We start from the raw sequence: 12,492 nt of genomic DNA on the forward strand, positions 1-12,492 counted from the left end.
ATTAAAAATTTTTACTTTTTTCTTTTTCTTTTTATATTTAAACCACAGATTTCTATATATATTTGTGGTTCAGACTATTTATAAAAATATTGTTTCGCACTTGATTTTGCTTTTAGTTAAAAAATTTAAAATATACAAGCGATTAATAATTAAAATTTTTATTTTGAGTATAATATGTATATAATAAAATATATATTAGTAAACAATTTTAGTAAAAATTTAACAAAATTTAAAAGTTTTATATATGTATCAAAAATTAATTCCATATACACATATATATATATATATATATATATATATATATATATATATATATATATATAGTTCAATTATAATCTACATATAGTCTAATAACAATTGATATTAAAGTATTCATCATCTAAAGTAATATAATGTATAACAATTTAATATTGAGATACTATCATAATATATAACAAACTCCTACATATACATACATGTGCGTGACATTACAAAGTTGTGCATACATATATATATATATATATATATATATATATATATATATATATATATATATGCGCAACTCTGTAAAAAACACGATACCGTTATATTAAAAACACGTTATATCATACGTTTATTTCGGATTCTTATTCTCTCTCTCTCAAATGTTTCATGTCTCAAACTTTTCATGTAAAACCCATAGAAAGAAATTGGAATAATTATGAAATACCTCACATATATATATATAATCGCGATATTTATACTATATATATTATAACTTGGATCGAATCTCTTTCCACCATGATGGACGTTCCAAGTTCTCTTTATTGCTAAATATCCACTCTTTCATATGCTTGTATACCTATATAAAAAAGTTTTCAATTTATTGCATATGGAAATTAGTAAATATATGCAATAATGTAAAATATTCAATGTAATAGTAATATTATACCTCGCCATCAGACATTCCTAGAGGAGAATTAAGTATAAAATCCGGCGGTGCTAAGACGTCAACCAGCGCAACCGCATTGTCTAATAAATCCCTACATAATGTTATAATTCCTTTTCGCAGAAAATCATCTATGTTACTACTAGAAGAAGCATAGCCACCACCATACAAATCTCCCAATCTCTTTTCCAAGGTTACAGTTCCGAATAAAGAGCACAATTTTGTCAGTACCTCTCGTTCATTTTCTTTCCATTTTGGATCTTGTAAACATCTGATAAAATACATCATTATAGCGTGCTGTAACAAAAAAAATTAACTGTATTCATTTTTGTTCTATTAAATATAAATTAATATACAGTAAATCTGTTTATATATAAAATGCATATGCATTTTCCTTGGTAATTAAGTCTATAATTTTCAATTTAATAGTTTTTGATGCAAACTGTTTGAGGTATAATTTGCTATTTCCTCTATTCCAATTAAAAAATATACACACATATTTTGCTTACCTCTCCATATACAAGAGATAAAGTCCGTGCTAAAAATGCTTGGGAATTGTTTTTTATGTCAAAATCAGACATTCCATTTGATTTGAGATCATTCATATGTTGATATGTCTTTTTTAAGTAATAACACACCAACCACTTAAAAACCAAGAGCAAATCTAAAATAGAGAAATTAATATTAATTGTAGCATAAATCGTTTACAAGATTAATAACTTCTAAAATAAAATATATATTTTATTATATTAAGATTAATTTCTTATCATACTTTTAGGTTTCAATGTATCCTCGACTGTAGTTTGATCAAATTTGATATTCAATATTTGTTCTGCATCAACAAGGAAATCCGCAGAACCCAGCGGAGATGGTACAGCTCGTTTATTAATTATGTTAGTCCATTGGCTTAACAACCAATTACTTGCTTGTTGGATAAGTATATTGTTTTCACCCTCATATGTACAGTTTGCATCATTTTCAGCTCTTATGTCACCCAAACGCGACACTATTAGCAACATAACAAGGTGACTAGTATTATTAAAATATTAATTTATATATATAATATATATATATATATATATATATATATATATATATATATATATATATATATATAATTAAAATAATATAAGTTTGTACAAAGATTTGCATTTACTCTTCAAATATCCATGACCACCGCAAGACTCTCTACAATCTTGAATCGCATCACGAGCGATCCATGAACATAATGGTTTTACTGCGGAAGATAACGCGTGTATCTCTATCCCTCTATATTCTAGATCAGCGCTCGAATTTTCCATGAAACGACCCGAAAATAATTCTATCATTTCTTTATAAAATGTGTTAGAAAATATTTTTACTGCATATGTTGCAGCTAAATGAGGAAAGATTCGCCATTGCTAAAATGTATGCATCTTGCATAAATTATAATTACAATTTTTATATCTTCTATATCCAAATTTGACATGAAAATCCAATATACATACTTGCGCTTGATATTCTATAACTGGTAGCTCATCATCTTTGTTTGTAGGACCGAATTGTTTTCTAACTGCACAATAACGTATGGCTATCGTTAGCGCGAGAGTCATATAGTGCGAACATATCACAGTAATACTGACACGACCTGATGATAGAGCACCTAATGATGAGCCTACATCAACACAAATAAATTAATCAATCATGGATAAATGATATAAATGGAATCAATCATGGGAAAAAAACAATATAGCAATATTATTGCACTTATAATTTTTTCTATATTAATGCTAATACCTACCATATCTTTTTCGTTCATCTTTTATTGCAAGTACATATTTTCCATCCTTGGTAACATCTGCTGTACGATTTAACAGACAAGTATGTGATATAGAATACTTGTCGAATATTATGAATCCATTGTCTATTCCATTAAGTGCTATTTTTTCACCCATGTCACCAATGGTAACACCAGGTAAAGATAAATGAGTTTTTGGATCACGAATTGGTACGATAAAAACATGCAGACCATGATTCACTCCGTCTGGTGTAATTAACTGGGCAAATATAAGAGCGTGCGTAGCAGATTTTCCTGAGTATACATAAAGAATAATGTATCAAGCATTATTGCCTTGATTGATACTTCAGTATTAAACTTGTCTGCCATAATTTATCTCACCTAAACCACCTGCCCAACATTTTGCAGCTTCAAAATCAGGTGTATGAAGAATAAAACTTCTTGTCGCTATATCAAATGTTGCTGTGGTTCGCATGCCTTTTGCATTAGAGCCATGGGAAAATTCAGTTAAAGCAAAACAGGCAATATACTAAACAATTAAAATACATAATGAATATTATATATTTTACAATAATCATTATTATTTTGTTTATACATACATTTCCGCTGCTAAATTCTCCTGCAAGATGATGATGTTGTTCAGTACCTAATGCTAATATAGTATTTGGTACCATAGAATATAAGATGCTTAATTTTATAGGTATAGAGCCATTATATTGCAAAGTATAAAAAAAATTTTCTAGAGCATATATTGGCTAAAAAGATTGTATAAAAATTATACATCAAATTCTAATAAAAAAATAAAAGTTCAGTAAAATATTTTTAAGATATTTTTGTATGAATATAAAAAATTTATGATAAAGTTGACGTAATAATATTATTGTAATTAAATAATTATTATATAATTAGAGTTATACAATAATTTAAATTATAAATAATTAATTTAGTTAATTACCTCTATGTCATTCTGGTGAAATGCTACCATTTGGGCATTGCAGCGTCTTCGAAGTTCATCCAAGTTCGTTAACTCTATTGAAGACTTTTGAAATGCTGGATGAGTTCTGATAAGTTTCCATAATTTTTTCTAAACATTTAATCATTTATGATATAGTTACATAGTTGTATGTAACAGAAATTGTATAGCTCTCTATATAGATATGTAATGCATATATTAAACTTTATCAGTTCCAGTACCTGAAATCGTACACCATCCTCACCCTCTAAAGTTAATTTGAATGATTTCCAGTCAAATGTTGCCCGCTTTCTATAAGCATCTAATGGTCCCTTAGGTAAATCCTTTATCAAATTTTTGATAACAGACATTGCGCTAATTCCTCTTTTAAAACTAAAATGACAATATATTATAAATAACAACTAAAGAAAAAGTTATTAATATATTAATATTAACTTTTCAAAGGTCATATATTGGCATATTTTGATTTTATCAAATTCTATTTTAACAATAGAATATCTTGATTAATAAAAAAAATATTTAAATTTTTTAACTTTTTTTCCAAAGGATTATTTTCTACAGAAATGTCAAAGAATATATATATAAATTTCTGTAGATTTTTTTCAAGCACTTTGAGACCGAAATATTATGACATTATTTTAATCCGGAAAAGAGGAAGAATGTGGAATTTACAAGAATTAATAGAGAAAGATTATACATGATAGTTTTCATATACGTATACGTACAATCGGATAAAATTTGCTACGTTTTTTTTCTTCTTATATATTCGATCGCCGTTTTCCTCAGAACGTTGTTACGAGAATTGCATTAAACGGACTGCAATCTTATATAATTGATTATGCAGTACAAGTATGATTAAAATGTATATTGAACTTTGTACATTGAACTTGTACTATTTACAAAACTCATAAGTCATTATTCATTTTAATTACAATTTAAAGTCTAGTGAACGAAAAAATCTCACGTTTATCTCTATTCTTATCACGCTCCCTCCATAATGTTATATATATATATAATGTATAAAATTTATATATATAAATTATCTTTTTTTATTGATTTTTATTTTCTATTTTTTATTAAAATAATAAACGAGAATAAAAATATGAAAATTAAGATAATAAACGCGTTAAAAGCGCCATCTTAATCTAAGAGATACGAGAGAATCAACAGTCGATAAGATAAATCAATCGGAAAAATATTATTATCGATTCCACTCTTGTACACAGCTATGATGATTTTGAAAAATCTTTGTAATACATTTGTGATCGTATAAAAATATGCATATTTACAATATTATAATTTTTTGAATTTTGGAAAAATTTATATAATTTTTTTGTGTGCTGTATATTTGAATATTATATATAATATAATAACAATTTTCAGTAATTTTTTCAATTAATTCTGAATTAAAATATCCATGCGCAGGATACATTTTTTATGCAAATTCAATTTTCGATGTTAAAATATATATATATATAAATATCTATTATAATATTTAAATTATATTGTGATATATATATATATATATATATATATATATATATATATATATATATATATATCACAATATAATTTCAATATTATAATAGAAATTATATATACAATATATAAATAAGTCTCACGATTTTGATGTGTAACTGGATGACAGTGCGATATTAACGCTTGAAATTCTCTCATCATTGTCGACTATCGTGAAGGGAGGCGAGAATACGAATGGCGTCCGTCGTCAGCATGGGCCGTATTTTTCTTCCTGGTCCTCTCGGTGCCCGTATGTCTTTCTGCGTTAACGAGGCGAGAGAGAAGATATTCGAGGTAAATCGATGTCGATTTCAAGACAAGAGAGATAAAACTTGCGGCACATTACTCGATAAATTATCAATTAAAACGACCACGATACGATATGTATTTCAGATTGCTTATTTCATAATCATAATCAATATCATAAATATACAAAAAAATGTTAAATTATAATAATCATAAAAAAAATTTCTTTCTTAGCATCAATTTTTTTTTTAAATAAATATACTAGAAATTTCAATTGCTCATCAATTGCTAATCAATAAGATTACGTATTAAAAAGAAATAAACAAATTTGTGGATATAAAATCTTGATGGAATATGGTAAAGGCTGTTATGATATTGATTTAAATTCTATTTTTGTCTTTATATCATTAATGAATGTTTCTTTCAAAAACGATCATAAGAATGCTAATTTATTTATGCCGACGCTCATTATAATACAATCAATAATAATATAAAAATGACTCGACATTTGTTTTCTTTCGTAATCCTTATTATTTGAAATAGAAATTTGTGATATAAATATTTACATGATAACGACTACGTTTTGACTATAATTAGCCTATTATAATTTGTATATCACATTTTGTTAATAATTAAGCATAAATGTAATATTTTATGTATGTGTGATAAATTTATAATACATTTGTGATGAAAAAAATATATGTTTAATATATATAAGTAATGGAAATCATATATGTACAAAATGTACAAAAATTATGTATGTACAAAAATTGCTTTTCTATGTATATAGAAATTCAAGTTATTATCACGAGTACGTGGCTATCAAAATGGAGGAAGACGCAAATTCTTCTGTACAGAGCAGGATCAAAGACAATAATCACACGGATAAAAAAAACTTAAACCTGACGTCGCATAATAATGAAGTTTCCACTATTCAGGAGGAGGCGCTATTCACCTGCTCTTTATACATTTCGCGGGCTGGCGGCCTTCAAGACCAAGGTCATCCTGTCCAAGGTGCAATATATCTAATTTATTCTAAAGATAGAAACTTACAATTCGTTTACTATGTTTCACGTAATCTAATTGATCAGGTTGTGAGTTATTACGATCTCATCTCGAAGAAGCTATTGTAGCTTCCGAACCGATGTCAACGTGGCGCGTCTCTGAAACTCCGTGCGGTCTAATAGCTGCTTTTGCCAGAGAAAACGATGCTGAAAAACTATTGCAACGCGGCGACTTAGCCCGCGTGTTTGGAAGACCTGTACAAGTATAAATTTTTTTTATATTATTTTTAAACACCACCAGATATCGAGAGATAGAATACTTTGCATATAGATAGAAAACGTTGCATATATGATCTTTTTGGGCAAAGAGATATTTTATTTTGCATATTAGAATTATGTTTATAATTTTCTACTAAACTATTTTATAACCAAATGTTATTCTGAGCTTATAATCGTTTTTTCATTTCCGAATTTCAATGAAATATTAACATAAGTGCTATATTTCTTAAATACTATATTTATATTTAAAAATAGTTTTTCGATTAAATTTATATATATTTCTATAAGGTATTATATATATATATATATATATATATATATATATATATATATATATATATATATAGGTCATATTTTTCTATAAGGTAGCACGATTCTCAGCGAGAGATTCTCGATATCATCAAGCTGTACTTCTGAGAGATGTCCCGTGGGCCATACCACTCCAAGATATAAATTCGGCTCTGACAAAGCAAGGAATTGTCGCTGCAAATGTCGAACGTTCGCGACACTTTGTTCGAGTAGAGGTAAAAAGCGCTTATCTTTGTTTCCATTGATAACACTCCATTGATAACATATTTGATAACTCTCTAGTCAAGGATTTTATTAATTTTATTAATTTTATACCATGAAAATTGAGACGTAAAAAAATAGTTACGCACCTAAGCTTAAATTAAAATTTAGATTATGTAGTCATTACTTGAATTTGCACAAAAATATACATATTATGTCATTGTAAAAATACTGGTTCTTGTACGAGGTTTCTATGAAATAGCTAAGATACGTTTAACAAGTTTCGAAAGTCAACTTTCCAATTATATCTCGGTAGCTCTCTTGTATTATTTGCAACGAAAAAATTAAGATGAAAGGTAGCTGTCAATATTAATATAAATCTGTCGTAGAAAATTATTGTCAATATAAATTATTTATATATATTTATTAATTATTTATATAATAAATTGTTAATATAACTGTTAATATATAAACATAATATAAAATGGAATAAAAAAGTAAGATATTTATCGCTCCTTTCTCATATAGGTCTTCGACGCGGGCCATTACGAAGCTTTATTACGTCAAGGTTTGGATTTTTTCGAGGTGGCACGTTTCAACGCCGTTCCGGAACGCTGGTGGCGCGGTAATACCGCATGTTCCTCCGGTATATCGTCGCGATGTGCACCGCCAGATTACGGGAATAATTCTCCGGAGACGTCGAGTGTACCGCAAACAGCAGATGGTGTACTGCAATGTTACCGGTGTCAGGGTTTTTGGCACGTGGCTGCCAATTGTCGGCACTTGCCGCGTTGCGTCCGCTGCGGCGAGCCGCATAGCGTCGAATTTTGTCCCCGGCCACGCAATAATCCTATATGCTGCCACTGTTCCGGGCCTCATCATGCCGGTAGATAATTTTTCTGTTTGTTTATTGAAGCATCTTTTATTTACTTACATTATGCGCATATTTTGCGATACAAATTAAGAAAACAAGAAACAATTATTCGTTAAATTGTTTAATGTAGATTTTATTTAATTATTTATGTATTAATTAAATAATTGATTGATACCACAAGAAATATATATATATATATATATATTTTTTTTTTAATTCTATGAAATATATTTCTTGTACATATTTGAAATAATCGATTACATATATGAGTCAATAATTGATATACTTTTAATTATATACTTTTAATTCATAAATAATTGTTTAATTTAATTTTTTGTATATAAATATATGTCTTCATGTCTTAATCAAATTATTATATGAAATATTTAGTTTACGATTCACTCCGGAAACTGAATCGCCAAACTTGCAATTTGCTTGTAATCCATTACAAGTTAATTTGCAAAAACAAATAATTTGTTTTTATAAATTATCTATGCATCTTGATAATGAATTTTTTTGTTCATTAATCATAAACGTACATGCAAATTAATATTGATGTTTTAACCAAAAGAATTATAAAAAAGCTATTATACTTTCAACGAAATACGCTTAAAATACGCGTAAAATATGAAATTCGATTTAGATTCATTCTAAAAATCAAGAAACAAAATTTTTTATGAAACAAATCAATTTTCCCGCAAATTGTTTTACGTAATGATACAACTTTCTATATTTCTATTTCATATTATCTATTGTCACAAACTCTGTGTGCATGCATATTAAAAATACTATTGTGTCTGCTACCGCATTATATAAAAATGCGGTGAGACTATAATGCTCTTTCATTTTTTATTACAGGATATAGACAGTGTCCAGTTAGACTGCAACTGTCCAATGCGACTCCCGTAAGCATCACGTTGAGTACAACTCGCACAGGAAGTCAATATCCAACGAGCGCCGCGAACAAATCGAACCCTTCGTGCCATTCTCTGAGGCAGAGTCACTGTTAAATATCGTTGTTTAACGATGATATCAAAATTATTTATATATAAAATTATCAGTCCTATTGGCATTGTTTATGAACCACTGTTGTCATAATCTTAAAATGACAATGAAAACATTAAATATTCGCGTTGCGGATATAAAATAATGCTTTATCGCGAATCACCAGCGAAATTTCGCAGCTTCAATAAACGTGACGACACAATGGCAATCTATTATGTTATTATTGCATATAAAAAATGTCACAGAGCTATTTTGATTGCTAAGATGTAAACATTTATAAACAATGTTTATATGTTTTATATTATAAATAAGCCAACAAGAGAGTTTAAGATGATTTTTAAAACTATTAGCGTTTTCTCAAGACATTGTGATTTATATCCACACTAAAATTTTTTTACAGATTTATATATATATATATATATATATATATATATATATATATATATATATAATATATATTTTTATATAAATTGTAAAAATTTGTCCTGAAGTTTTGCTTACGATAAGATTCTCGCGTGATTGCGAAGAAATTCGACGAGACATCGCGCTTTCTCTCCCTTTTTTCTTTTTACGGGGAATTCCATAAATTTGCAGTTACATACTACAGAATTGTATTCCGCTGTTTCGTCCCACTTTCTTCGTCCTAGTCCCCCACGAATGTAGGTCTCCCCACCGGCATCTGCTACCATGTAATACTTGGCGATCGAAGGAGAGGGAAGCTAATATGCGCGGGTGTCCATCGTATCTATATACGTTTAGCCATTCGATCGACTAGTCTGGTTCGTCCGTACGATTGATGTTGGATATGGGTGCATTATATTATATGCCAGGTACATCATTTGTGATCGACTAGTTTGTTGTGATCGGTTCTTGATATACGTAAATGCGAACAGTATATATCAATCAATTTAAAAAAGTTTATTTTGCTTTTTTTATATTGTGATAATTTTTTACATAATATTAAAAGAATTTTTGTTAAAAAAATATTTCCGCAAAAATTTGCATGTGCCAAATAAAATTTCAAAATACGACGAGAGGTAAGTTTGATTCCGTTCAAACTATTATTCCGTGCGAGTGAAGAAAATGATCCCGAGTGTTTTACTTTTTCTTTTATAGATCCTTTGAAAAATCGTTATGTGATTTGTAAATAATTACAAAATGTGCAGATGCTCATGTTTTGCATTTACGCAAAAAGTTCAAACAAAAAATATCAAATTTTATATCGGAATTATCTTCTTTTCGCGAAGAAAACCCTGAAATGTACAATATAAAGATTTTGATCAAGTATAAAATCACGTAACGGGAAATATTCGAATAATTGATGAAAACTCAAGATCGATTTGAAGAAGAAGATGCATTCAATGCGCTTGATGTTCTTTTTCATCGTGTCATCAGTATGCAGCTTGACCGCGCAGCCGACATTCTTCAAAAGCACATTCAAGGGACTGGGCGACATTGTATCAAATCCTTCTGCGCCTTCGAATGACGAGATACGAGTCGTTTTTTACCACGAACAGACAGTGGCCGTGATCAATCTCGGTCCAAGCAATGAATTACGCGATTGCAATATTATCGAAGTATAGTAAGTGGTTTCCCTAAAGGTCACTGCTTGTAATAATCAGATCATTTCAAAACCGGTTCTTAGTCAGTTATATATCTAGTCGTCATTTCTTCTTTTTATAATTCTGCGCAATCTTGACTTGCATCATTGTGTCTCTTTCAGTGAGCCGTCCGAAGCTACCGAAGTTTTACGAAACTTGTCTATGATTTTACAACCACAAGTGGTATCCTTTCAGGAGATAACGAGACTCATGCAACAGTGCGAATTGTTAGACAAACTCCAGGTGAAAGCCACGTCCGCTTTGCCGATGAACGCATTGAGCAGAGCCGCTAGTTCAATCACTCTGTTCTCTGGTATTTTACCAGGTCAATTTTTTATATCATTTTTATGTAAACACACACAATTTTGAATTTTATACAGTATTTGTTGGCAAAGATTAAATATATGTATACATATATTACTATAGGCACAAAATGGTGTGGTACGGGTGACATAGCTGAAAATTATCATGATCTGGGCGATCTACCTCACATCGACAGGTAAACCGATAATTTTCGAAAATGTTAATTTCAAAATAAACTAAAGACTCGATCAAATTATATTAATTTTAACTTTATTAAAATATCAATATAATTTGAATAAAATTTATGTGCACAAATTACCGCGCTGGTTCTTGATTGCTTTTTCTCTCCTTCGTATGATTAATTTTAAAGTCAATTTAATATAAATCTTGTATTTTTTAGATGCTGTCGTACCCATGATCTTTGTCCTATAAAAGTCCGAGCTCAACAGACTCGATACAATCTTACAAATTACTCCTTGTATACTAAGTAAGACCTTTTATCGATAATTCCTAAAAAAAATTTAATAATCAATTTTTTTTAATGAGTATTTTATTGCGTTTTTGAGCGTCACAATTTATTATCTTATATTATTTCCTTAATCATTCTTAACAATGTTCAAAATTATTTATTACTTGTTAATGGTCTCACAGTTCTCTCTCTCTCTCTCTCTCTCTCTCTCTTTTTCTCCTCAAGACAATCATTCAAGTATCAAGCAAGTATCTCACTGTTTCACAGATCACATTGTACTTGCGACAAAACGCTTTATCAATGTTTAAAAGCTGCCAATCATCCAACGGCAAATTTGATGGGACAGATATACTTCAATATCATCAAAGTTCCATGTATAGAAGACACAAAGAAAAACCGATATTCTTCCTCGTCAAGAAAGTTTGTACCTGTGAAAAAAGAATATTAGAATTCGACGATGTATATCATAACTGTACATAATATACTGATACATGTAAATTAAATATATATTAAAATAGTAATGAAAAGTTTTGATATTAAATGTCCATAAAATTAGAAGAGAAGTGGGCTAATTAGAAGTCAAGCGCTGTAAACAGTATGCAAATTCTTCTTTTTTGTATTTATTTAAAAAGTTTTAATCCTAAACGTTGGACCATTTCTCAACCAAAAAAGCGATTTAAATATGCATGCATTTATCCTCTCAGTGATCCTCAAAACGGACACACCGTAATAATCTTCCTCTAGATCCAGCCATAAAGAAAATATTTATCCATGTTTATTTGATGGTTGAAAATATTATGAATATTTAATATCATCCATTGAACAAGGCATCGTGAGCCACAAGAAATAAAACATATTTCTTTGGCTAAGAATGGTTTGAACCTGAAATTCAGGTTCAAAACGTTCTAAATAAATAACATTTTGCGCGCTTTGTTTTTAGAGTGGATGTAATCGCACTGTGTCAAATAGAACGATTGCTTCGCAGTCCGATTGCAACATCATTGCAAACAGTAAAAATCTTTTGAT

The 12,492-nt window shown here is 29.0% G+C and overlaps 3 protein-coding genes across 8 annotated transcripts; 2 read left to right on the forward strand and 1 right to left on the reverse strand.

Annotated features, from left to right (window-relative positions):
• Positions 1-142: 142 nt before the first annotated feature.
• Positions 143-5,416, reverse strand: LOC126851604 (peroxisomal acyl-coenzyme A oxidase 3). 3 transcript variants are annotated; one of them, XM_050595727.1, is made up of 12 exons: positions 5,280-5,416; positions 3,879-4,029; positions 3,640-3,768; positions 3,284-3,439; positions 3,066-3,213; positions 2,688-2,978; positions 2,395-2,561; positions 2,064-2,307; positions 1,680-1,913; positions 1,417-1,571; positions 911-1,204; positions 143-820 (listed from the first exon to the last, which is right to left on the reverse strand). In XM_050595727.1, exons 2-12 carry the CDS (start codon positions 4,005-4,007, stop codon positions 731-733), a joined length of 2,037 nt encoding a protein of 678 aa, XP_050451684.1. In that variant the 5' UTR covers positions 4,008-4,029; positions 5,280-5,416; the 3' UTR covers positions 143-730. The 3 variants fall into 3 exon arrangements, with proteins under 3 accessions (XP_050451684.1, XP_050451683.1, XP_050451682.1); XM_050595726.1 differs by lacking the exon at positions 5,280-5,416 and adding an exon at positions 4,373-4,643 and having other exon boundaries at positions 3,879-4,018; XM_050595725.1 differs by lacking the exon at positions 5,280-5,416 and adding an exon at positions 4,383-4,642.
• Positions 5,358-9,301, forward strand: LOC126851607 (uncharacterized). Of its 2 annotated transcripts, none has more exons than XM_050595731.1 (6): positions 5,358-5,469; positions 6,212-6,435; positions 6,513-6,688; positions 7,052-7,228; positions 7,743-8,100; positions 8,947-9,301. In XM_050595731.1, the coding sequence occupies exons 2-6, from the start codon at positions 6,249-6,251 to the stop codon at positions 9,096-9,098; spliced, it is 1,050 nt and encodes a 349-aa protein (XP_050451688.1). In that variant the 5' UTR covers positions 5,358-5,469; positions 6,212-6,248; the 3' UTR covers positions 9,099-9,301. The 2 variants fall into 2 exon arrangements, with proteins under 2 accessions (XP_050451688.1, XP_050451689.1); XM_050595732.1 differs by having other exon boundaries at positions 7,070-7,228.
• Positions 9,302-9,735: 434 nt separating this feature from the next.
• Positions 9,736-11,993, forward strand: LOC126851608 (phospholipase A2 phaiodactylipin-like). 3 transcript variants are annotated; one of them, XM_050595735.1, is made up of 6 exons: positions 9,736-9,923; positions 10,489-10,675; positions 10,817-11,019; positions 11,121-11,193; positions 11,398-11,484; positions 11,734-11,993. In XM_050595735.1, exons 1-6 carry the CDS (start codon positions 9,890-9,892, stop codon positions 11,912-11,914), a joined length of 765 nt encoding a protein of 254 aa, XP_050451692.1. In that variant the 5' UTR covers positions 9,736-9,889; the 3' UTR covers positions 11,915-11,993. The 3 variants fall into 3 exon arrangements, with proteins under 3 accessions (XP_050451692.1, XP_050451691.1, XP_050451690.1); XM_050595734.1 differs by having other exon boundaries at positions 9,838-9,923; positions 10,210-10,675; XM_050595733.1 differs by lacking the exon at positions 9,736-9,923 and adding an exon at positions 9,930-10,130 and having other exon boundaries at positions 10,210-10,675.
• The last annotated feature ends 499 nt before the right edge of the window (positions 11,994-12,492 follow it).

This window comes from Cataglyphis hispanica, chromosome 8, assembly GCF_021464435.1.
Source record: "Cataglyphis hispanica isolate Lineage 1 chromosome 8, ULB_Chis1_1.0, whole genome shotgun sequence".
Taxonomy (NCBI): Eukaryota; Metazoa; Arthropoda; class Insecta; order Hymenoptera; family Formicidae; genus Cataglyphis; species Cataglyphis hispanica.

Coding starts and splice junctions, on each gene's coding strand:
- LOC126851604 (XM_050595727.1), bottom strand. CDS start 4,007: ATGTCTGTTATCAAAAATTTGATAAAGGATTTACCTAAGGGACCATTA. Junction 3,769..3,878: donor AGGATGGTGTACGATTTCAG/GTACTGGAACTG, acceptor TTAAATGTTTAG/AAAAAATTATGGAAACTTAT. Junction 1,572..1,679: donor GGATACATTGAAACCTAAAA/GTATGATAAGAA, acceptor TCTCTATTTTAG/ATTTGCTCTTGGTTTTTAAG.
- LOC126851607 (XM_050595731.1), top strand. CDS start 6,249: ATGGAGGAAGACGCAAATTCTTCTGTACAGAGCAGGATCAAAGACAAT. Junction 6,436..6,512: donor CCAAGGTCATCCTGTCCAAG/GTGCAATATATC, acceptor CTAATTGATCAG/GTTGTGAGTTATTACGATCT. Junction 8,101..8,946: donor TTCCGGGCCTCATCATGCCG/GTAGATAATTTT, acceptor TTTTTATTACAG/GATATAGACAGTGTCCAGTT.
- LOC126851608 (XM_050595734.1), top strand. CDS start 10,446: ATGCATTCAATGCGCTTGATGTTCTTTTTCATCGTGTCATCAGTATGC. Junction 11,194..11,397: donor GATCTACCTCACATCGACAG/GTAAACCGATAA, acceptor TGTATTTTTTAG/ATGCTGTCGTACCCATGATC. Junction 11,485..11,733: donor AATTACTCCTTGTATACTAA/GTAAGACCTTTT, acceptor ACTGTTTCACAG/ATCACATTGTACTTGCGACA.